Here is a 25,798-nt window from a genome sequence, read left to right as displayed (position 1 = left end):
GCTCATTATATATTATTTTTGTAAAAGATTCTTTAAGACTAAACAATACTATATGTTTTAGTTTAGATCTGTTATTGAAATTGTAACGTAATATTATATTCATTCACATTATCTGCATGTGAAATATTAATATTGAATAAGATGAAGGGTCAATTATTGCTCCACCTTAATAGTAAATATTCAATTTATTAAGAAATTAATAAGATGGATTGGAGGTATCAATTATGACACCATTTAAGACAAGAGGGTGGTCGTGTATATCCTATATTGTAAACGTGGTTTTAGAAGAGATACAAATTTCAATAATTGATTCTATGTTCTATTGGGGTCAAGGGCGGATCTACATAGAGCGTGCCGGGTGCTCGAGCACCCATTGATTTCGACAATTTTTTTGTATATTTATATCGAAAATCTGCAAAAATGAATATATAATACATATTAGCACCCATTGAACTTTGAACAAAAGCACTGATGGTGTAACATCTCGCAACTAGAAAGAAATTTAAAATCTGGAAATAGTTATTTTTGGAAAGTATAAGGAAATCTGGAAAAAAATTTAAGTTAAAGTGAGTTTTTGGTCAATTTCAAACGACCATAACTCTTATCTCAGGATGAGTTAGGTACAGTTCTAGATATGGTTGGAAAGCTCTTGGAATGATCTTTCCAACGCCGCCAAGTTTACACGATTCCGAGTTTGGATGAGTGAGTTATGCCCTTTGGAAGTTGGGCTGTTGGATTAAGGAAATGTCCAGTCCGGAATTTTAAGGGGTATTTTAGTCTTTTCATTACCCTATTATTTTAATCCATTTTTAGGAGTTTAATATGGGTCAAATCAGATTTTAGTCAGTTTTAGAATTTGAGATTTCACGCTAGGGCTAAGGAGAAAGGAGAAGAAGAAGCAAGAACGTTCAAGATCGTCGAAGTTTGGCTTGTGGAATTCGTTGGGGGTGATCCCTACAAGGTATGTGAGATCACATAGCGTTGGGTTAGTTCACCCACGCGCCAAGCATGTTTAATTCTGCGTATTTTCATTCGAAAGGATTGAGAAATAGTTGTTTTTGAATTGATTTCGTTCTTGAATATGAGTGGGGAGTTGGGAGTTTCTTGATGATTAAGTGTTGTTTCCTTGAGTTATTTGGGTTAGATTTTGTGTATATGATTTGGTACATGAATTTAAGGTGAAATTTGGGAAAAAAGAATTAGATTAAAATGATTTAGGATCAGAAAACGAGTTGAAAAACTCGTCAGACGCACCTGGGGAGGGCCAGGCGCGTCGCGCCCCCATAGCTCCAGGAGGCTGGGGAGGTGCGCCTGCAGTGCACCCAAAACAAGCCCTAGTAAGTTAGGGCCTGGCGCGCGGCGCCAGGGACGCGCCGCGCCAGGGACGCGCTCGGATCGGCGTTTTTCACTAGTTTTTCGTTGTTTAGCCTATTTAAGTTATTCTAAAGTGTCCTAACACTTTCCATTGATTCTAACTAAGGGTGGCAACGGAACCGGTAACGGAACTACCGGACCGGGACGTTCCGGAACCGGAACGGAACTGGGCACCACGGGCCGGAACCGAACCGGAACCGGGACGGACCGGAACCGGTAATTCCGGAAAAAAATACCCGAACCCGTCCCGGACCGGTAACGGACCGGACCGGAAACCGGGTCCAACCGTTATAAATTATATTTTTTTATTAAAATTAAAAAATTAGGAATATTACACTTAAAAATTTATACTTTTAAAGTTTTAAATACAAACTTTCAAACTTTTAAAAGTATAAAAGTTTAAATTTCACAATTTAAAACTTTGAAAATTTAAATTCAAACTTTAAAACTATAAAAGTTTAAATTTCACCCTTTAAAAGTTTGAAAATTTAAATTCAAATTTCAAACTTTAAAACTATAAAAAGTTTAAATTTCACAATTCACACTTTAAAAGTTAGAAATTTTAAATTTGAATTATAAACTTTAAAACTATAAAATTATAAAAATTTAAATTTCACACTTTAAAGTTTAAATTTAAAAAGTTTGAAAATTTAAATTCAAACTTTAAAACTATAAAAGTTTAAATTTCACACTTTAAAAATTTGAAAATTTAAAACTTTAAAACTATAAAAGTTTAAATTTCACACATTAAAAGTTAAATTTAAACTTTTGAAGACAATAATAAAAAAAAATTAAGGCGAATAGCCTATACTTTTATTAATATTAATTAAATAGTACAAGTTGAGTTACAAAATATTAGTAGAGTATTAAAAAATCTAATCTACACAGCCACCTTCTAGGAAGGGTTCTGTTTGAATTAGACCTCGAATTATTATACTCATACTAATAGACATTTAAATTTAATAGTTCATGCTACCAAGGAAATCTTTTTTTAAATCATTTAACATTTCTCTAGTAACATGCTCTGGAATTGGTTGATTAGCTAGTTCTTCCATTGCATCAATGCCGTCATCACTAAAATCTAGCATTATTTCATCAACGTCATTTTCAAATTTGGTCGGTAGAGGTGGACGACCATAACTCCTTCTCTCGCCATTAATCCAATCTCTAAATAGTACGGATATCTCCAAGCTATCTGCTGCTAATGAATATCTATGCTCTCCAATTTGAAATCTTGCTGCACTAAAAGCGCCTTCCGAAGCTACTGAAGATGCTTGAATAGCTAACACATCTCGAGCAACCGGTTGTAGTTTTGGAAATCCTTTGCCGCGATTGCTCCACCATTCTAGAAGATCAATAGTAGTAGGTTCTGTATTTTGATTAATATATGCATCAAAATCATTTCTATCATTATGAGAAAGTTCAATAATACAATCTATCATATCATCAATTTCATCTTCATTATTATATCTACTCCTAGAACTTTGAGGCTCTTCGTTATGTACTACATTCCTTATATTAGAATTATTATACAAGTCGTACAATTTTCTAGCTTCAATTTTTATACTATCTTTAACATCTTGACAACTAGGTGTTTCATCATCTTCACTATCAATACCCAAATTAAAATATATTTTATCAACCATTCGTGCTGCACCTTCATCTTTGTAATGTGGGTTTAACAAACAAGCAGTTAAATAAATTTGAGGAATAGGAATAAAATATTTTTAAAATTTTTCAATCATTTTCTTAACAGATTGTTCAAATCTTGGTTTATTTTTAAATTTATAAAATTTATTAGAAATAGCACAAATATTAGGTAAAACAGAGCAAATAGTTGGATAATAAAGTGCAGATATTTTTTTTGTAGTTAAATAAAAAACTTTTAAGAATTCTATAAGTTCTTTTATGTCATTCCAATCATTATCATCAAGTCTATATGTCATATTTGAATTATGAGCATTCCAAACCATTTGTAAAGGTTTCCTATATTCATAAGCAACTTCAAGCATTTCAAATAAAGAATTCCATCTTGTACACACTGATTTTGAAATTTTTCTAGGTGGAAGATTAAATTCACGACAACGATTTTCAAAATCTCTACGTCTAGACTTAACTTGACATTTAAAAATAAAATGACATGCAGTTTCAACTTTTGTGCAACCATCGTCATATATTGCTATACCATCTCTAACAATCAAATTATATATGTGTGCAGCACACCTAATATGAAAACCATCAATATAAATAGGGCAAAGAGACGGTTTTAGTATTTCAACAGCATTACTATTATTAGAAGCATTATCTAATGTGACACTACTTATTTTATCACAAATTCCATAGTTTTGCAAAACATCTATAATTGTTTGAGCTATATAACTACCGGTTTTATGCATTTCACAACATTTATAACCTTAAATTCTTTTTTGCAAAGTCTAATTTTCATCAATCCAATGCGCAGTAATTGTGAAATAATCATTACCATTTACACTATGGCCCATATCAGAAGTAATAGCTATTTTACAATTGTTATAATAAAATAAACAACGAAGATATTGAAAATGTTGAGCTTGATAATCAAAGATAGCCTTTTTAATTGTATTTCTAGTAAAACCTTTAAAATGTGGATTATACACAATTTGAATATAATGAATAAAACTGGGATTTTCAGCAAAACTAAATGGCAAACCCATAACAACAATCATTTTAGCTAATTCTTCAAGATCTTTTTCTCTACTATATGACCGTTGTATACTAGAACCAGAAACATTAGAAGGATTTAATTGTGTTTGGACCATATTAGAGCCATCTACTCCTACATTTTCAGGAAGGGTGGTACCATTTTTTTTAGCTTCGGCTACAGCTTTAGCATGCAAAAATTCATTTTTACAACATGACATTAAATGATTACTCAAATGTCCCGTCCCACCCTGTTTTCCTACAGTTTTATGATTCATTATATGTTTACATTTATTACAAATAGCTTGTGTTTTATCTTCATTCTGAGTCATAAATTGCCACACAACTGATTTTTTAGCGCGTTCTACCTTAGTCCTAGGATGCACGGGGGGAATGGGAGTAGGACAACGAAAGGGAGCGGGAGCCGGGGAAGAGGGATTGGGAGGGGGACTAGTAGCCGACGGTGGCTCAGTTTCATCATCATCATATTCATCAACATTATTATCAAAACTATCAACATAATCATTAACATCATGTTCATCATCTTCAGGTAATTCCTCTTCAAAATTACCAAATCTTCTTTGTAAATGTTCATGATAAGGATCTAATCCACTATTACTATCAATATTAAAAACAGTTTCATCAACATGCGTATAATCATCCGTATTTATTCTTAATTGAGAAGTTTTTTTAGTTTTAGATTGAGAAGTACTACCGGTTTTTTTATTTTTCTTGGATTTTGAGCTAGATAAATTAGTGAACGAATTAACTATGGTTGTTTTACCCTTTTCAATAATGTTTTTTCCAAAATCCATATTCAAAATATAAAAAATGAGCAAATTATATATAATACGAAAATGATTAGCAAAGTTTTAAACAAATAAACAACTAAATAAGTAGAGATTAGAGATTAATTACTTACAAAATAAATAATTAAATGTAAACAAATAAATAACTAAATCAAAAGTGAGTTGGAACGAATGTACCAAACGTCTACTTAAAAAAGTAGACGTGTATGACCGGAAGGCGAAAATTGAAAGTTGAATTTTGAAGCTCCAATTTCCAAAGTTCAAATTCGTAATTTTAACGAGAAGTCGAGAATAAGAGAATTTAGAGAGTAGAGACTAGAGAGTAGAGACTAGAGAGTAGAGAGATTATAAGATATTTTTGTGAGTGAAAAGAATGAAAGATTAGGGGAATTTATAGTTAAAAAAAAGGTTGAAAATGTAGTTTTAAGAAGTTTGGGGTATTAAAAAAAGTTTGGGGGGTAGGGAGGTGTAAATGGGGGGTTATGGGGTGAAAGAGCCGTTGGTGGGGCCCAAAACCCGTTGCCCAACGGCTCTCAACGGCTATTTTTTAAATTTTCAGATTAAAAAAAAAAAAAAAAAAAAAGTTCCGAACCGGACCGGAATCGGACCGGACCGGGACGGAACCGGGACTAACCGGACCGGGACGGACCGGTAAAATCCCGGTTTCCGTCCCGTTACCCCTCCCGGACCGGAACAAGTCCGGAATTAACCGGCACTATCCGGAACCGAGACGGAACCGGTAACGGACCGGAACGGACCGGAAGCAGAACCGGAACCTCCCGGTTCCGTTGCCACCCTTAATTCTAACTACTCTAAATGACTTCTAAACACCTAGAAATCATCCAGAAACATGAATCATAACCTTGAATCCATAAATTCAAATTCAAGGAAAATGAAGAGCCAAGTCTAGGAAGTTCTTCGAGTCTTTTCATTATGTCTTTTGCAAATGCTTTTAACTTTGTTTTAAGGCTTAAGTTCAAGTTAAGCAAAGAGTAAAGATTTGAAGTTTCATTTCTTCAAAGAAGTATATGGGAACTAAGTATTCCCAAGAAGTTTGAAAATGTTTTCACATTTTGAGAAAGAAAAAGGGAACATCGATTCCAAGAGAGCTTTTAAGCTAAGTTTTGAGTAATTATCTCAAACCAAAGAAAGAAATTGTTTTAAAACATATGAGCTAAGTATATTTTTGGGAGTAGTATTGAGCACCGATATGGGGATGCGAGTTCATATTAACTAAAGTCTCCATAAACCATGTAGCCATCATGGGTATTAATGGGTCATACTTTTTAGATGATCACATAAGTTAAGCTAGTGGATCCACTAAGTTAAGTAGTTCTATATGACGGCATAGTATAGGACAATCTAGCAGTGTGATGGTAAAAACGTTGTATCACCATTTAGGCTCATGTGATGGTTGTCGGTTAGAGAATCTCCCACAGAAACCATATTATTTTATTATATGAGTAAAGTTGAGTTGTTATTGCATTTCCTTTAACGAACTAAGTTGCTTTTACTGTTTATAAAGCTTTTCATATATTGCATGTGTCCATTGCTTTATTTAAAGTTAAGTTATCCATGAAATGAGAAGAACCAAAGTAAGTGTTTCTTTCAGAATCTTTTCAAGTCTATGTATTGTTTAGCTTTCCAACTCGCATACTCGTACATTCAATGTACTGATACTAGTTGGCCTGCATCGTCTTATGATGCAGACACAGGTAACCAGGATTAGCATCCAACGCCTCATTGATCCAGCTTGACCACTCAGAGTCTGTGGTGAGCCTCCTTGCATTCAGAGGACTAATTTATTTGTTTTCTAGTTTAGTTCATTAGGATGTTGTGGGGTTTGTCCCAACATCCATCTCAATTTTTTTAGAGGCTTCATAGACAGTCAGTTATTAGTTATTTAGTCTTTTCATTTTATCTTATGTTAAGACTTGGGTTACCATTTTGGCCAAGTTGAATGTTTAATTCTTTTAACATTCTAAGTTATTTTACCGAGCAATTTGAGTAAGTAAGCCAGGCCAAGGGTTCGCTTGGGGTCATCAATGGTTCTCGAGTGTCAGTCTCGCCCAGGGTATAGGCTCGGGGCGAGACAGATGGGTGCTTTGGTTCAGGGCCAGATCTTAAACATATGTGCGGGGGTTGCTAGGTTGAGGGATCGAATCTCCCCAGTAGCCTAATTTTTTTCCTCATAAATTAAACATTTTCTTACAATTAGATCTCAACCTTTGACGACATTCATAAATATTCTTCCATAATCTTTTTTTAGTTGGATTTGACCACACTACATAATTTAGGTTGGAAGTTAGATCTCATTCTTGAAAATTAATTAATGAAGCCTTAGTAATCTTTAGAAACATATCCCTCGTTCACATCATGTATTTTCTTGTACATAAAATAAATTATTATTTATAATATCATATTAAAATGCATTTCAAATTGATTCATGAGAATTTTCTTTGAATGTTTTAAAAAAGACATTTGTAATTTCTCATGAATCAATTTGAATTGCATTATATTATCCCGAATTTAAAATGAGATGAAATAAACAGATCAAACGAGTCCATATAATAAAATAAGCAGATTATTAACTTATCCAAACATAAATGAATTAGACGGATCATGAATATTTGGATTGATTTTGCCCATCCCTACGAAAGAGTGATTTGCCTGACTTGTGAGTTAGCAGTAGGTGTTCAACAACTGATGTTGACACCTAATTTTGACCCTCTCCGATAATAATTAATTTTCGAGCTTCTTTAATCTCAAACGATTTGAAATAATTGATTTTATAAAAATTCAAAATATGTTTCAAAATATTTCTTTTTAAGAATTTTATTCACTTTTATAATATTTTAAATATTTTAAATAATAAATATGTTTTATATTGTTACGTATGTAACAAACATATTGTATAAATACTTGAAAACTATCTTTAAAAAAAAAGGATTTCATTGTTATTACTATTATTATTATTATTTTAACGTTAAACACTTTATTAATCTAATTTAGTTTGAATTATAGCTATGTTGTTGAATTGATTATTTTTATTAAGTTAATTATTTTATTCCGTTAAGATTAAGGAGCTCGTTAGTTAATTATATTAATTCGTTTTATTTAATTACTAGTCGAATTTACTAATTAACCCAATTTGACTAAATTGTTAATTAATTCTCTATTGCATGCCTTAGCCAAATCTAGCCAATTCACTACATCCTTTTAATCATTTATTTTGGGCCTTTATTTTCTTTATAATCGGCCCACCTTTTTTTTATTTGCAAAACAACAACATACGTACACAGACATATGCCCCACCCCATTAATCACCCATTCTAATTCCTTTTTTTTTTTTTTTAATTATAACAACCCAATACTTAATTTGACTCCCACAACCGACAACATACAACATCAAATACCAATACCAGCCGACCTACTTCGTTTTTTTTATTTTCTCCCAGCCCTCCGCCTCAGCCCAAATTTCAGAAAAAAAAATCGGCCCACTTTTCTGTCCTCCTAAGAGGTTCAAAACGTTAATGTACAATTCCCAGAAAACGCCAACGACTGCTGGCAAAGGGAGACAACATCAACAGCGATTCCAGCAGCATAGAGGCACACATTTCTCCCCTTTCCTCTTTCAAAATGGGGCGAAAATCTCAGAAAAAGGTGTCTCTCCAAATTGGTGAAAGGTTTGAGAGTTTGAATTTTGAAATATGCCCTTTTCCGTCCAGATTTTGGACCCAAAAAATTTCCCCCCCAATCAACCCTAAAAATCTCTATATGTATTCCCTTTTATTCACTGTTGGGGCAGGGATTTAGTAGTTGGAAATTTTTAAATAAGAGCATTAAAAAAAAGAAGCTAATATCTACTAAATACACTACAAGGAGAACAGAAGAGGTACTCATTTTTTGTGTTTTGGGTTTGATATTCTTGCTCAAACTTCTTGGCTATTGTTCCAGTTCGGATTTTGCGTGGCGAAGGTCGTCGTTTCAGTTCATCCTGTCCTAATCGCTGCTCATCAAGAGGCTGAGGCATTAGAAGAGCGTTAAAGTATGCCTATCCTTCCTCCCATTCTTTCCTTTATTTGTTGTATGAAAATTATATGATTTATATGCCTGACCTCTTGAATTTTGTTACGACGATTAGCGTATGTTAAAACATGTAGGCTTCTTTTTTTTAGTATTACATAGTTTGCTTACTGTTTTACTTAGTCGTAGGAGAGCTTGGGATTTATCTTTATATTTTGTCTAGAGTCACTATTAGTTTAAAAGGGGAAAATGTTAGATAATTTATATTTGTCATTGTGTCAACCTCATGTTTGTTTTTTTTTTTTTCTTCTTCTTTGAATTAGAACACGGTAGTAAATAAATTTAGAATATGATAGTGTAATAAATATTAAATTACGGTAGTATATAATTTTTTAGAATATAGTAGTATAATAAATAACAAAATATGGCAGTATAAAAATATTAGAGCACGGTAGTATATAAATTTAGAATATGGTAGTATAATAAATAATAAAATACGGTAGTATATATTTTTTTTTTTAGAATATGGGAGTATAATAAATATTAAAATATGGTAGTATGTAAATCTTAGAATACGGTAGTATATAGATTTTATAATATGGCAGTATAATAAATTTTAGAACATAGTAGTGAAATAAATATTAGAATATAGTAGTGTAATAAATATTAGAATATAATAAATTTTGTTATATTATTCATAACTCTTACCTACTGATTCTCATTTTCGTGTTTGCGTGTGAAATTTGTCCGAGTCCTCACGGACTCTATCCTCGCATTTTCCTTTGAGCCACGGAGGCCCATATCCCCTTTTATCCGAGTCAGCCAGATATTAAAATCGATGAACAGGTCTCGAAATTGAAAGAAAAGCGGAGCAAATCGGGAGTTGAAAAAGATTGGGCCAAAGCCTACCTTTATTTATTCGAAATTATATTTTGTTATTATTGGGCCTAAGCCCTTGTCATTTTACTTACTATTACTTGTTAGTTCCTAGGACAGGTGGAGAAATTGGGCTCAAGGTCCAAAAGAAAAATATTTATTTCATGTTAGACTAAGACAGATGCAGGTGACTCAAATGGGCCGAAAGCCTAAAACGAAAGTGGGCCCAAATACTGGCCTAGGCGGACAGAAAAACCAGATTTGGGCCCAAATCTCTTTCCATCCCCTCTTTGTTGTGTTTATGTGCTCGTTAATATTTTCTACTAACCTTAAGGTCGAAAAATTCATATCCCCAAAAGACACCCATTTTGAATTAATCACTTAACCTAGTTATTTATCTTTACTTGATTTAAAAATAAATAAATGAATGAATAAGTTCACAAAACATTTCACTTAGATAGTATTTCAACATTTTTCTTTTTCCCCTTTAAAATAGTTTCGACCACAAAATAGTTCAATTTTGTAAATCGAGTTAAGTTAAAATTATTTTAGCCAAATAATTAATTGTCGGATAATCACATTAGTGGACATTCTATGTGCTTTTAAAACCTTCCTAGACTGTTAATAAGAATCTCGAACCCTTTTTAAAGTTTTCACTAGATTTCTGTTTTAGTCTTTTGAAAACAACAGTTTTCTTAATTTTGTTTTAAAATTAAGTGGCGACTCTTAAACCAGTCAAAATTATATTTTCCGAATAATACAGAATGACGACTCTGCTGGGGATTTGAATAGTTCTAACCTTAAGATTAATTTATTTGGCTATGTGTTTTAACTGTCTACTTGTTTTATTTATTGCTTATATTGAATTGTGGCATTCATGACACCCGATTCTGCCAAACAGTAAATAGATTGCATTAGGAAAAAAGGCGGTTACGTGGCTTACCACGGCTGTCCTGCAGAAAAAACACATGTTAAATCTTTTGGAAGTGATAAACGAATAGTTGGCTTGTGGTCATCCAACGTCGTTTATTATAGTTCACCCCGTTGTTTGTCCGACTCGGGTAACCGTCATTTCTAAATCAATTCTAGTCAACCTAGAGTAGAGCGAAACCAAATCCAGATCTAAACATTACCCTTAGATGACTTAATACCCAAGACGTATTAAGTCCATTAGTAAAACCACAAAAAATTTTGTCCAAGGTCCACGACCTAACAACATATCATATTGTTTGACATTTGAAAGATGTATGTGTAGAAACCTAATTGTTGCCTATTTGGGGTAAGGAATCTTAACCGTACTTTATTTTGTAGGTATGGATTGATTCCCCAAATTCGACATGGTAGTGGAAGTCCCGGTTCTACTCAAGATGTGGTACAATGACCTCACTGTGGTTCACAAAAGGGCGCTCAACAAATATATAAATGCCTTAACAGAATTCATCAATATGGTTGGGTGGTCTGAGCTGATTGAAGTCCAAACAGGCTATTGGGACAACGAGAAAATGATGTTCCGATTTAGAACCATGGAGATCACCCCAACAATTGAGGAAATTCGTGACGGAATAGACACAGTCGATCCAAGACTTGAAAGAAGAGTGAGAAAACAGGAAAACATCTTAATCCCTAACAAGCCTACTCTCGAGGATATCGTGAATTGGCTCGGATTAAGAAAAGATTACACCTATTGGGCAGAAGGTTCTAACATTTCTTTTATGGATCTCTATGCTAGATTCGGGCATGCGAGCTTTTTTGTGAATTACAACCAAGAGTTCAAGGTCACTTTCAGAGAATGGGATGGGATCAGACCTTTGACATTCATCGTCGCACTATTGGGAACCATGGTTTTCCCACACGGCCCGAGCCTCAATATCAACAACCGGGTAATAATGCTTGCAAACACTCTATTCTACGGGCATCTAAACCAAGGGCAAGTAAAGTATAATCCTATCGCACCTGTCATCTTTTCTGACGTGTACCGTGCTTTAGGGAAATGCAAGGAAGGACATCATTACTTTCAGGGTTGCAACCTTCTTCTTCAATGGTGGATAATGAGTCACTTGGTAAAGAGACACGAAACTCAAGAACTCTATACCCTCGATGATCATAACGCTCTTAAGAGTTTGAATGACATGTTGTTCTGGGCAGACTTTGAAAAAAGAAGAACCAGAGAAAGATGAGCTCAAATTTTTTCTGAGTTGAGAGAAGAAAACATCCAATGAATGTTCGACCGTTTCATCTCGAAAGATGCCATAGTACAGGGCGACATACAATTTGTGCTTCCTCTGCCAGGTATTCGAGGTATTCGCCCATATGCACCCATCCGGGTCCTGAGGCAGTTCGGAAGAAGACAAACTACACCTCCAGAAGCATACTACCGTATCTATGTGTTCGACATCGAGGATGATAGAGTGCCTGAGGCTTCAGAGATGCTGAGAGAATGCAAAAAAGCAGTGCGAATGAAAGACGACACCATTGCCGCAGACCAATTTAATGTGGGGTACGATGAAACTTACAAAGCTTGGTTGAAGTGCAATATACATGGTATCTTTTTCTCAGTTCCGAACATTTACCGCAGTGTAGAGGACAAAGAGTCCAAAGCTTTGATAGAACTAAGAGTGGTAAGAAGAGAAGCCTAGGAAATGCACGAGGAATTTCTCCGAAAGCAAAAAGAGGATAAGTACGCCCTCGAGAGCGTAACTCAAGAATTAGAAAGCTTGAGAAGCGATTTGGGAGAGCTTAACTTGTGGATTGGAGATAAAAAAAGCTGAATGTGTCTCGAAGACTGGGAAGAGAAAAGCCGTCGGAGCGAAGGATACTTGCTAATGATTCAATATAGGCTTCAACATATCATGACACAGAGCAAGAGGAGCAAATCAGAGGAGGAGCCATCAGGAACATCTTAGCGGATTTAGCCCCTGCGTGGGTTTTTCTATATGTACTTATTGTTATTTGCCCCTGCGTGGGCTTGCCTTTCTTGTATTTTGATACTCTTTTCAAATGACCCATGTGTGGGCCTTTCCTTTGTGTTTTTTCGTTTATTCCCTACTTCCCTTGCTTATTTTCGCTTCTTGAACATCATTTTATATGCGAAATTTGCTTTGGGGTAACAAAATGATTCAATTCTACACAAACATCTTTCAAATACGCTAGGCCTACCCTTGGCACAAAAGGGTCTCCTACTTGTTTAGGACGTACGCTAGCCACTTGCATGCTTTAACTGTTTATGTGATTTTGTTGTTTTGAATGAGGACATTTTTAACCCACTCCTTTTCGAAATTTTTCTGAAAATATCACCAATACTGAATACAAGTCACTACCAAATGTTCAACCAAAATTCCATGAGTCTTAAGTTTCTCGGCCAGAAATAAAATATTACTACCAAATCCTAAAATATTACTCTATCATCTCAGAAAGGTGAAATTGCTGCTAAGATGGAAAAGAGCAAGGGTATCGAGATAAAGCTAAGTAAGGAGGATTTGAGGATGGAATTACAGCGGCTCAGGCAAGAGATTCAAGAAACCAAGGAAAGGAGAATAGAAATGGAGTTTCCCACCGCGGTCGCACGAGCAGCAAATGCGGTACTAGACGTGGAATTGGCTGCAAAGATGACAAAATGCGATGTTATAAGTAAAAAGACAGTTGTTGTGCAGAAGGAACATGTCGTCTTCAAGAATGATATAACTATGAGACTTCAGAAGATACGCGGAAAATGCTCTTTCTTCAATCAAGAAGCCAATAGTGGTCCCGAAGACACTCACCCTGGAGCTACTGAAGAAGATGCCGATGAGGAAATCTTCTATATGTCTCCCTTCCTGAGACGTCTGAAAGGAGGAGACAAAAAGATCACTCTCCCGGCTTATGAGCGGTCACATAGTGTTGGGGCGAGAGTTGTGTGATGTGATCTCATTTACGAGCACCTTAAGGCGTCAGGTATGCTGAAGCCTTTCGAAGGAACCACTTTTGGGTTTGGGCTTGAAAGCTCTCAAAAGACATGTGCCTACCACCCGAACCAAAAAGGACACACTATAGAGGACTGTGTGGAGCTTAAGGCAGCAATCCACAACCTGATCAACATTGGGGAAATCCCGTATATGTGGGGTGAGAACATTGTTCTTACCTGTGACCAACTGGAGCCCAATATGCCGGTCACTAAGCACACTTTATTTTATTGTCACTATTTCACGCCTTTCAAGAAAACGTTGCTGGATATCTACAGTCTGTTAGTTCAAAAAAGAGTTTTGGCCTCTATCAGAAAGGATGACGAAGCAATTGATCCCGTTGGAATTGAGATCCGGAAGCCCTGCCCTTATCATGATGCCATCGATCACAACATTGGGAGGTGTCTCAGGTTTCGTTATGACGTGGAATCCCTCGTCAACATGAGAAAGATTCAAGTTGAGTTCGTCCCCCGTGGCTAATACGGCAGTCAGAGGAAGAAGTTTCGGTGAAGGCACTATCTATCTTTTAAGAGCTTTATTTTTTGTTTTTCACTTTCCTTGTAATCACCAGAAATGCATGAATGAAAATGAAAATTTCCTTTGTATTCGAACTACGTAGGGCCAGAATTCTCCTTCGGAGATATGTAGGCAGCCTTTCAAGGCCCAGCCCCTATTTTTTTCAAATTTTCTTTTCCCCCTCTTTCATTCTATAAGGAAACATTGAATTCACATCAACAGATTCGAGAGATGCAGCAAGAAGACCTTAGCTCAATGCAATTTAACCTTTCTGAGACACCAACCTCAATATAAAAACAAGCAAATTCCTGCTTGTTCAAAAATCAATCCCCATTACTCGTGGGTTTACGTGTCCTCAAACGAAATAACTTTTATGTGTTTATTTGCTTTCTATGTGATATCTTGCATTATTCATCCAGAACTAATACTGACAGATTTGCCTTTGAGTTATTTTTCTCTACAGGTAGTTAGAACTGATCTGTGTTGACACACTGACCGATCATCCTTATTTCACTAGATCTAAAGGTCCTACAGATTCCTTCCCTAGTCAAAGTTGACAAAAGGGAAAGCAACAATGGGTGATAACAACGAAGAAACCAGCCTTACTGATGTCGTAGTGGCTCAGCCCGCCCTTGCTGATCAGAATGAACTGATCCTGCAGTTGCTGCAACAAATTGCTGAGATGAGGGTCGAGATGCAGAGAAAACAAGATTTGCCTCCGCCGATTTTTGTTGTCAACGCTCAACCAGACGGAAGACCTCCAGCTCAAATTTCTCCTCCTAACGTGGAACAAGCTCAAAACCTGCCTTCAAGTCCCGCTCGTAATCCCTCTATCATTGACCTTAACACCCAAAACCCTCATTACGCCTCAACCTCTTATCAAACACGACCCCCTCCTCAAAATACCAACCTCCAAGCACCATTCCCTCCCCCTAATGCAAACCACCAAACTGGCCTACCCCCCACAGCCAAAACGCTAATAACCCACGCACTTCCCTCCTTCACCAAAACCAGTACACCAACCCCCAGACTTTCCCCCAAAACTACCACGTCCCTTTAGGCCAAAGTCCATCCATTGCTCCACCACTACCGCAAAAAGCCACTTTCCAAATACCAGTCCCCAACGAGCATAACGCCCATGGTTCAGAGCTCGACCACTATGAAGAGATGGAGAGAGAGTGGAGGTCAAAGGAAGAGACCACCAAGATAGATACGAAGGAGGAAATTAGAAAAGCCATGAAGGAGTTGAACTGCATTCCTGAGGTCACCGGGTTGAGTTACGAAGACCTGCGCATTCATCCGAATTTGGACCTCCCGGAAGAGTTCAAGGTGCCAAAATTTGACATATTCGGAGGAACGGTGAACCCCTTAGCACACCTGAGGGCCTACTGTGACCAACTCGTGGGAGTTGGGAGAGACAAAACTTTGTTAATGCGGCTTTTTAGTGGGAGTCTGAGCGGAGAGGCTCTAGAATGGTTTATGTTTCATGAAATGAGACAGTGGTCTAGCTGGAACGCTCTGGCTAAGGACTTCATTGAACGATTCGCTTACAATGTGAAGATCGTTCCTGATCATTACCCATTGGAGAAGTTGAAGCAAAAGTCGACCGAAAGTTATAGAGAATTCGCATATAGATGGCGAAAGGAGGCAACTAGAGTTAGACCTCCCATGTCAGAAAAGGAAATTGTCGAAGTGTTTGTGCGGGTGCAAGAGCCCGAATATTATGACAGAATCATATTGCTCGTTGGAACAAAATTTGCTGAGATAGTCAAGGTGGGTGAGACTATCGAAGATAGATTGAAAACCGGGAAGATTGCCCGTGTTGCTGCCTCTCCTGGATCTTCGGGCTTGTTGAAGAAGAAATGAGAGGATGTGTCCTCTATCTCTTATGAAGGGAAGAATACCCCAAGGAAATCCTCACCATACCAAGGTCGTTCTCGACCTTCACAGAGTTAATACCCGGCTTGTTATGCGCAGGCTGATTACCAAAATATCCCCCCTACCAGTTATCAAAATACTATCTCTCCTAATTACCAAACTCTCCCTAATATCTACCAAACTCCCTCTCCAGTTTACCAGACTCCATCTCATCACTACCGAAAAGCCGCCCCCAATTGTGCCAACGTTCAGACGAATTACCAAACGCCTCCCCCAATGTACCAAACTCCAGCTCTTCTTTACCAAAATACCCCCTCGAACTAGCATGCTCCACAACCAAATTATCAAACCAACTCATATCCCAGATATCTAGCCCCCGTCTGTATGCTCCAAATTATCGCCAAACGTCTCCCTCTCAACAAGGCAATTACGATCCCTCCCGTCCTAGATTTGAGAAGAAGCCTGCTAGAATTTTCACTCCGCTTATTGAAAGCCGAACAAAGTTGTTCGAGCGATTAGTAGTGTAATAAATATTAGAATATAATAAATTTTGTTATATTATTCATAACTCTTACTTACTGATTCTCATTTTCGTGTTTGCATGTGAAATTTGTTCGGGTCCTCACGGACTCTATCCTCGCATTTTTCTTTGGGCCACGGAGGCCCATATCCCCTTTTATCCGAGTTAGGAAGATATTAAAATCGTCGAACAGGTCTCGAAATTGAAAGAAAAGCGGAGCAAATCGGGAGTTGAAAAAGATTGGGCCAAAGCCTACCTTTATTTATTCGGAATTATATTTTGTTATTATTGGGCCTAAGCCCTTGTCATTTTACTTACTATTACTTGTTAGTTCCTAGGACAGGTGGAGAAATTGGGCTTAAGGTCCAAAAGAAAGATATTTATTTCATGTTAGACTAGGACAGGTGCAGGTGACTCAAATGGGCCAAAAGCCCAAAACAAAAGTGGGCCCAAATACTGGCCCAGGCGGACTGAAAAACCAAATTTGGGCCCAAATCTCTTTCCCTCCCATCTTTGTTGTGTTTATGTGCTCGTTAATATTTTCCACTAACCTTAAGGTCGAAAAATTCAAATCCCCGAAATAAATAAATATTTTGAGTCTGTTTGAATTAATCACTTAACCTAGTTATTCATATTTACTTGACATAAAAATAAATAAATAAATGAATAAGCTTACAAAACATTTCACTTAGGGTCTGTTTGAAAGGACACAATGGAGTTGGGAATTGGTGTAATTACTCTCTTTGTCCTGTTTGGTAGACCAAGTAATTACATGGTAAAAGGGGAATTGAGTGTAATTGAAGGGGTGTAATTACACTCCTCAATTCCTTGGGGAGGGTAAGGAATTGAGTGTAATTACACCATGTAATTACATGAATTTTTTAATATTATCTTTTTAAATATATTTTTATTTGAAACACCAAAAGGTCACTTCTTTCTTTTTGTCTGGACATTTCCATTTCTTTCAACGGGACAAAAACAAACCTTGTGCATCTTCTTTCAAAGTAAGACTTCTTTCTAATTCATTTTACTTTTCAAATTTTGATGTCTAGGTAGATTATGTATGAGTTTGATCTTTGTATTTTCTCCTATTAGTTCTTGAGATTAAAATAAATATGAGAATTAATTTTTTTTCTTTAATTTTTTATAATAAATTGGAACTGGGTTTGGTGTCTAAAGTCAAATCAGGCCTTATTTAATTGGAGATTGATTGAGTTCATGATTTGTGCCAATATTTGTTGAATATTTTTATGGTTGTTTTCACTGTTTGTTTCTATTGAGATTGGGCTGCGTATTTACTCGTAGGCTCTGGGTATTAAGTTGATGAAGAGGCACATGATATTATAGAAATACTAAAGATAAGAACTGCATATTTACTTTATTTTTATGATTGGTTCTGATCGGTGAATGTCAGTTGGTATGGGTGGAAATCTTGTTGATTTGGTTGGTGTTTATGTTATTATCTGTGCAATTGTTGGTGTATTAGCGAGTTGGTACAAGAGTGACTGAGAACTGTAATTTGACGACTTCAGGTTGTGAAGTTTGCATCAATCGATACACCTCTGCTCTTGGTTTCTTTCCATTTACACTCTGTGTATTTAAAATTGTATATTAGTACATTGTTACAGTACATAATATTATCACTGGTAGCTATAGTAAGTAGCAAAACAAAATATCAACTCCTAGTTAGCCTACCAAACAAACTTTAAATGGGTTAACAGTTCAGGTTTGCTGTCCTCGTTGCTAGCTTGGGCTTGAAACTGGCCTTGTACATCACTTCCTGGATGATGCGTCAAATCAAAATAATTTTCGATTCCTCTCTTGCCACACTTGATATATGTGATTAGTCATAGTCATTCGGTAAATGTGAGCATGATGTAAATTACTCCTCATGTTATTCCAAGAACAATCAAGTTCACCTTGCTAAATTAACATCAAAGCCTACTTTAGTGAAGTACTTTTTTGCTTGAAATTTTTAATATTTTCATTTATGTAGGATGACAACTAACCAAACACCTAAGGTTGGAAAACCATACACCAAATGGAGTGAAGTTCAAGATGAACATTTCATTTACTTTATTGCTGAACAAGTTAAGTTAGGAAGAACGCAACCAGGAGGCTTAACCACTGAAGGATGAGATAGTGTAGAAAAAGAAATGAACAAGCTATATGGGGACAAATTAGATAAGACTAAAATGAAAAATAGGATGAGGACTTTGAAGAAGATATATGCTACTATGAAGAGAATGTCACAGCATAGTGGATTTGGGTGGAATGAAGAAACTCGAAAAGTTGATGTTGAAGATGATGTCTGGGAGCAATACCTTGCAGTGAGTTAAATTTATGTTATTTATTTTCTGATTTAAGACTATTGATAATATAATAGGCACACCCAAAAGATTCTAAGTATAGGACGAAGACGTTGCCAGACTATAATACTTTGGCATTAATTTTTGGAGATACTGTCGCTGATGGTAGCAATGGGTGTGAAATTAATGATGTCGAGGATTTTCAAAGTGAATTCACCGATGATGATATAACTGCTGAAAAAGTTACCATACATGCTGAAGATACACAATTTGTTGACCAGGATGATGGATATTTTGTTCAGAACATGAACTTTACTAGTCCTGAAATAACTCAATCATCTAATCAAGAAAAGAGAGCAGGAAAAAGGCATTTAGATGAGCAACCAACTTTGACATCATGTCCAAAGAGAATTAAGAATTCTATTAGAAATAGCTTGGCAAAATCTGTTGATCGATGGACAGCAATAGCTGAAGAACAAATAAGGCTACAACATGAACCAAAAAACTTCCGCTGAAAAATTAATGCCTTTGATATTGGAATTAGACTTGGATGATATATGGACTATGCAAACTGTTGACCTCCTTGTAGATAAGAGAAATGCTGAATTTTTTGTTGCTATGCCTCCAGAGCTTAGAAAGAAATAGGTCATGCGCAAACTTGGTTTATATTGAGTGATGTCGTTTAAAAGCATATTTTGTTGTTCGAATGACGTTTTGGGCTGGTATCTTATTTACTTCTAGATTATCTATTCTAGAATTAATCCCAAGACTTATCTTATGTTTTGTTAAGATTGTATATGATATTATCTCCTCTTTGTTTTGAAATTACGTTACTTATCTTATGTTTTGTTAAGATTGTATATGATATTATCTCTTCTCTTCTAGATTATCTATTCTAGAATTAATTCATTTACTTGTCAGATAGGATGGCAAAGGATGATCATGTCATGGTGTTTCTGGCAAAATGTGTACTTTTAATTAGTATCATTGCAAGTTATTTTGGTGTTGGATCCAAAAAAAGAGTGCACGGATCAATTTTAACTGGAGCAGATTTTATTAAATATTTGATTGAAGGACATCCTCGTGGATGCTATGACCTATTACGTATGAATGTTGGATGTTTCTTGCAATTTGCAGATGAGATGAAAACAAGAGGTCTATTAACTGATTCAAGAATGGTTAGAGTTGAAGAACAACTGGCTATATTTTTATTTACGTTAGCTCATAATGAAAGGAATAGAGTTGTGCAAAATCGTTTTCAACATTCAGGAGAAACAATTAGTCGTTATTTTAACAAGTGCTTGAAAGCTTGTCTCCGATTAGGGAAATACTATGTGAAACAGGCAGGAAAAGATATCTCGCATGAAATATCCTTTAATCCATTTTTTTTATCCTTGGTTCAAGGTTAGTTTTTAGCATTACATTTACTTTTACTAGTTAAAATTTTATAATTGTTTTGTGTCATATTTTAAAATTTATTGTAAGCTTTTTGAAGGATTGCGTTGGAGCTATAGATGGAACTCATATTCCTGCACTAATACCCATGAAAGAACAACCGAGATATAGAAATCGTAAAGGAGTTCTTTCTCAAAATGTCCTTATTGTTGTAGATTTTGATATGAAATTTCAATACGTGCTTAGTGGTTGGGAAGGCTCTGCTTCGGGTTCTAGAGTGTTAAGAAATGTTGTTTGGGAAAGATCACAAAATAGATTGAAAATTCCGAATGGTAATTTACTAATAATTCAAATAGTGATATTATTTATTTTTCTAAAGAGTTCAAGATGATACTTGTAATTTTGTAGGAAAATATTACATTGTTGATGTAGGCTATGCAAATACAAAGGGTTTTCTAGCACCTTATCGTTGTGCACGATATCATTTGAGAGAATGGAGCCAAACACAAGCACCACAAAATGCTCGTGGGCTCTATAACTTGAGACATTCAAAACTTTGAAATGTCGTAGAGAGGACATTTGCTGTTTTGAAAAAAAGATTTCCTATATTAACGACTGCTCCTCCGTATTCCATCAAAAAACAAGGTTGGATTGTACTATCATGTTGCATACTTCATAATTTCATTCGTAAGTGGAATTGGCAAGATTCATATTTTGAAGAACACATGGAAGAGGAAATAGAAGATTCTCATGGTTTGAATGATATTGACTCTGATTCTGATTCTGATGAAGAAGACATTGGACGAGGACCGACAAATGCTGATAAACAATATATGTGCAATCTGAGAGATGAAATAGCTCAACAAATGTGGAATGCTAGAGCAATTAGGTGAATATCATAGATCGAATGATTCTCTTAGTTTTGTTGTGACTTGACTGTATAAAAAAGGTTATGTTGTAGCAAAAAATATAGTTCTAAGTACGTATGTACGCATATGCCATATAGATCAAGGATGTAAATCATGTGCAATACAAGTTGCCAACATTGTAAGAAATTGTCTTTTGCCAATTATCCTAGTCGTTGGACGGATTAGTTGGGAAAAGGAATGGGAGTAGTCTAGCTTGTGGATGGAGGTTACAAGGGACTTAAGTTCATATGTATTTGGAGTAGTCTGTTATCACAACTCATGAATGATAGAGCAACATTTCTTCGAATATTTTTGGTCTGATGTCATTCATGATGGCAAATCTTGTTAACTCCATATTTTTTTTTTGTTTCACTGCTACACCACTTGTATGTCACCCAAGTTATGTCATTATTGCAAGCACAACTATTATCACTGAGGGTGTAATCAGTTTCTTTTTGCCATCTCAAGCATAATTTTGATGTGTGATGCTGGAAAATCTAGGCTTGAAAAACTTCTGTATTCATTAATTAATTTAAGTAGAAATATTATTTACTTAAAATCTAATTTATTTTAAAATTTAACTGTGTAATTACATTGTGGCATCCAACCAGGACATGGGTAATTACAATGTAATTACATTGTGGCAACCAAACAGGCCAATGTAATTACTAGGCTGGTAATTACTACCCTAGTAATTACATCAATTCCAATTACCAGGTAGCTTTCCAAACAGACCCTTAGATAGTATTTCAACATTTTTCTTTTTCCCCTTTAAAATAGTTTCGACTACAAAATAGTTCAATTTTGCAAGTCGAGTTAAGTTAAAATTATTTTAGCCAAATAATTAATTGTCGGATAACCACATTAGTGGACATTCTAGGTGCTTTTAAAACCTTCCTAGACTGTTAATAAGAACCTCGAACCCTTTTTAAAGTTTTCACTAGATTTCTGTTTTAGTCTTTTGAAAACAACAGTTTTCTTAATTTTGCTTTAAAATTAAGCGGCGACTCTTAAACCAGTCTAAATTATATTTTCCGAATAAAACATCTAATATAACATTTTAAATTTTATTTGCAAATTATGTATCAATATGTATAGATACAAAACAAAAACAATCTTTAGCGATAATTAATTAACGATAATAGCTTAATTGCTGCTAAATGTGTATTTTTAGCGGCAATTAGCACTTCTTGATGTTACATTTTCATGAATGGTTAGCTACTTTCCAGGAAAGTCCAAGCGTAAATCTCTTGATGTTATATGTTCTCATCATTTGCGCGTTGTGATTTATTATGTCTTTATTAATTTGCATCTTTAAGAGCTTAATATGAATGAGTTTGATAGCAATATGCTTCGAGATCTCAGTTGTCAGCTTGATAATCTTATAGTTTATGCTTGTAATTCTGACTAGAGGTTCTTCAACTTGAAGGGAATTAGCGACTTTGCTAAAGTATTGGTGAAGTCAAAGCTGCATCAAACTTGGCTACTTGTTTATTTGCTTATCAAGTTGACTCTCATTCTTCGTGTTGCTATTGTTTCTGTGGAACGAACTTTTTTATCCATGAAGTACATCAAAAATGAACTTCGTAATAGTATAGGTGATGGATTTTTAAATGGTTGTGTAGTGCTCATTTCTTTAACATGAAATAAATGAGGGTGCTTGCGAGAGTGAGTTATTAGTTGTAATTGGTAAGAGAAGCTAGGGAAATTTTGACTTCATTTCTTAGAAATTCTTAGTTTTTCTAAGAAATGAAGAGTTTTTAACTATAGCGTTTAAATAGTTGTACAATTATACAATTATACAATGCGATTTATAGTAACTTTATAATAAGAGAAGTGAGCACCCACGAGCCTAAGATCCCGAATCCGCAACTAATTGGGGTAAAGAATTTCCTAACAAAGAGGACTTCGTATTCAAGGAATTCGAAACTGAGACTAGGGGTGTTCGTGGTTCGGTTTGGATCGGTTATTGGTTAAAACCAAAACCAAACCAATCTAGTCTGTTTTTTGCATTTCTAAAACCAAACCAAACGAAAAACACAACCATCAGTTTGGTTCGGTTTGGTTCAGTTTTTTAGGTTTTCTCGATATGAAAGTAATAAATTTTTTTAAGGACATCCTATCTCGATAGACACAAACACCTAGTAGATGAACAAACCACATGAAAGCTATTGTCGGTTCAATTAAGCAATACTAGAGTTATTATTACACGAACAAAGTGATTCAATTAAGGGAAAATGTGTCTATCTTATGTGAGGTAGGGTATGTAAAGACTAAAATAAAGGATTTTGATGGACTTGAACTTAGGATTGTAATAGTTGGGCAAAGATTTAAGTGTTGGGCTTGAGAAAATGGTAAAGTTAAAGACTTAATTTAATTAAAATTTAACAAAATATTTATATTTTATTTGTGAATTATATATAAATAATTATAAAATTTATATATTTAATTTATCGGTTCGGTTTAGTTATTTTTTTAGTAAAACCATAACCAAACCAAACAATATTGGTTTTCAAAATTTAAAACCAAACCTAACCAAACCAAACCAAATATCAATTTTTTAATCAGTTTGGTTCAAATTGCATATCGATTTGATTTTTTAACCATAACTAGGAACATCCCTAACCTAGACCTCTTAGTTAAGGTTGAATAGAGATGGTAATGGGGTAGGACGAATGCAAGGCGGGATGTCAGTTTAAGGCTATGCGGGGCGGGGTGAATTTAAGGTTGTGCGGGGCGGGTGGGATGCGAGATGGGTTGAAGTGGGTTTTTTTAAAATTAATGCGGGGCGGGGCGGGGGGGGGGGGGGAGTATATGTGATTTATGTGGGTTCAAACTTAATTTTAACTTTTTACTTGTTATAAGAATGATAGGGAGTTATTTATTAAGATAATTAATTAAAGCTACTAAAATATTCAAGATCGTAAATGAAAATGGTTCAATAAAAAATAATACAATTTCTTATATGTTACCCAATTGACCTCTAAAAAATAAATTTTTATTTCACTATATCCTATTAAATTAATACAACTTAATGAAAATGGATTTATTTGTATGAATTTTATTTTTAGTATCGAATTTAACTAGAAAAAGAAAATATTATAAAATTATGCGGGACGGGGTGGATTAAAAATTTTGCGGGTTAAGCTCGCCCCGCCCCGCTTGTTAAATTAGGTCTTAAGCCTAACTCACATCCCAAAAGCTAGCTCAAAGGGAAGATGATTGCCCAAGCCTTAAGAGGAGTCCACCCATCTCATTAACCACGTGTGGGACTTTTTGCAACACCGGCCCTGCACCACTCCATTGTTATCCCTAAGGATGAAGGAGTATTTATCGCTCCACCACAATCCTTGTTGGTAATTATTATTTTGAGATCGACTAGCTCTCCATCACAAATTGATGCATGTGGAGAACTTTCATCACAAATTAAATATTTATTTTGCAAAAAAGATTCTTTAAGAGTTAAGACTACACAATACTCTATGTTTTTAGTTCAGATCTGTTTTTGAAATTGCAACATAATATTATATTTGTTTATATTACATACATGTGAAAAAATATATAAATATTAATAAATAAGATGAATAGTTAATTAAAATAAGATGAAGAGTTAATTATTACTCCACCTAGCTCATTATATATTATTTTGTAAAAGATTCTTTAAGACTAAACAATACTATATGTTTTAGTTTAGATCTGTTATTGAAATTGTATCATAGTATTATATTCGTTCACATTATCTGCATGTGAAATATTAATATTAAATAAGATGAAGGGTTAATTATTGGTCCACCTTGATATTAAATATTCAATTTATTAAAAAAATAATAAGATGGATTAGAGGTATCAATTAAGACACCATTTAAGACAAGAGGGTGGTCGTATATATCCCATATTGTAAACGTGGTTTTAGAAGAGGTACAAATTTCAATAATTGATTCTTTGTTCTGTTAAGGTAAAGTGCTCTCTAACAAAGGGGACTTCGTTTTCAAGAGAATTCAAATCTAAGACCTCTTACTTAAGGATGAAGGAGTACTTACCGCTCCACCATAATCCTTATTGGTAATTATTATTTTGAGATCAGCTAGCTCTACCGATCATTATAGATTATATCGTGATTGTCGTCCATAATTGACATTATTTAACCCATTTTAATCTAACCTATTTCAGCCAAAGTAATATTTAAGCGGATAAATGACCATACATTTAATTTAATAAGTTAACTCATTTTAATTCGTACAAATTCAGTTCAACCCACCTATTTGATACCCTTAATACAAACCTATCTCAATTGATATCGTGTACAAGTTAAAACTACTTCAAACAAGAATTTAATATTTGATTTTAAAAAAAAGATTCAATCTTCACTTAAGGACGTGTTAAATACATAATTAAATTTATAAATATGCTCTAAATTTCAAGCAACCAAAATCATGTCCACAACATCTTATTAATAAGCAACTTAAGAATAGAGAAACTCTTGGAAGGGTGCGCTAGCTCTTCCCCCTCCATTGAGTCCTATGATGTGGTGAATCCAAACTAGTTGAGCTAGTAAATTTTGAGTATTGAA

The 25,798-nt window shown here is 35.0% G+C and overlaps 4 protein-coding genes across 7 annotated transcripts in view; 2 read left to right on the top strand and 2 right to left on the bottom strand.

Moving 5' to 3' along the window:
* Positions 1-25,798, bottom strand: part of LOC125824494 (preprotein translocase subunit SCY1, chloroplastic) — a 390,387-nt gene that overhangs the window by 73,729 nt on the left and 290,860 nt on the right. Inside the window, exon 1 of one of the 3 annotated variants that reach the window (XM_049503881.1) lies at positions 2,927-2,933. The exons of the other annotated variants lie outside the window; for them this stretch is intronic. The gene's annotated coding sequence lies outside the window, so the exon portion shown is untranslated. Of the gene's footprint in view, positions 1-2,926; positions 2,934-25,798 lie in introns of those variants that run through there. 3 annotated transcript variants of the gene reach the window in all.
* Positions 1-25,798, bottom strand: part of LOC125824507 (xylose isomerase) — a 470,700-nt gene that overhangs the window by 220,560 nt on the left and 224,342 nt on the right. The gene's annotated exons all lie outside the window — the stretch shown is intronic.
* On the top strand, positions 18,812-19,440 carry LOC125824647 (uncharacterized protein At2g29880-like). The gene is made up of 2 exons (XM_049504044.1): positions 18,812-18,946; positions 19,003-19,440. The coding sequence occupies exons 1-2, from the start codon at positions 18,812-18,814 to the stop codon at positions 19,438-19,440; spliced, it is 573 nt and encodes a 190-aa protein (XP_049360001.1).
* LOC125824645 (uncharacterized) lies at positions 19,852-21,213 on the top strand. Its single transcript, XM_049504043.1, has 3 exons — positions 19,852-20,329; positions 20,440-20,652; positions 20,891-21,213. The coding sequence occupies exons 1-3, from the start codon at positions 19,852-19,854 to the stop codon at positions 21,211-21,213; spliced, it is 1,014 nt and encodes a 337-aa protein (XP_049360000.1).

This window comes from Solanum verrucosum, unplaced genomic scaffold (genome assembly GCF_900185275.1).
Source record: "Solanum verrucosum unplaced genomic scaffold, falcon-dt-bn FXZP01000022.1, whole genome shotgun sequence".
Taxonomy (NCBI): Eukaryota; Viridiplantae; Streptophyta; class Magnoliopsida; order Solanales; family Solanaceae; genus Solanum; species Solanum verrucosum.
Note: the sequence above shows the minus strand (reverse complement) of the source record. Positions and strands in the feature narration are given on the sequence as shown.

Coding starts and splice junctions, on each gene's coding strand:
- LOC125824645 (XM_049504043.1), top strand. CDS start 19,852: ATGGCAAAGGATGATCATGTCATGGTGTTTCTGGCAAAATGTGTACTT. Junction 20,330..20,439: donor TTTTTTATCCTTGGTTCAAG/GTTAGTTTTTAG, acceptor TTGGAGCTATAG/ATGGAACTCATATTCCTGCA. Junction 20,653..20,890: donor TAGATTGAAAATTCCGAATG/GTAATTTACTAA, acceptor GAAATGTCGTAG/AGAGGACATTTGCTGTTTTG.
- LOC125824647 (XM_049504044.1), top strand. CDS start 18,812: ATGAAAAATAGGATGAGGACTTTGAAGAAGATATATGCTACTATGAAG. Junction 18,947..19,002: donor TCTGGGAGCAATACCTTGCA/GTGAGTTAAATT, acceptor ATAATATAATAG/GCACACCCAAAAGATTCTAA.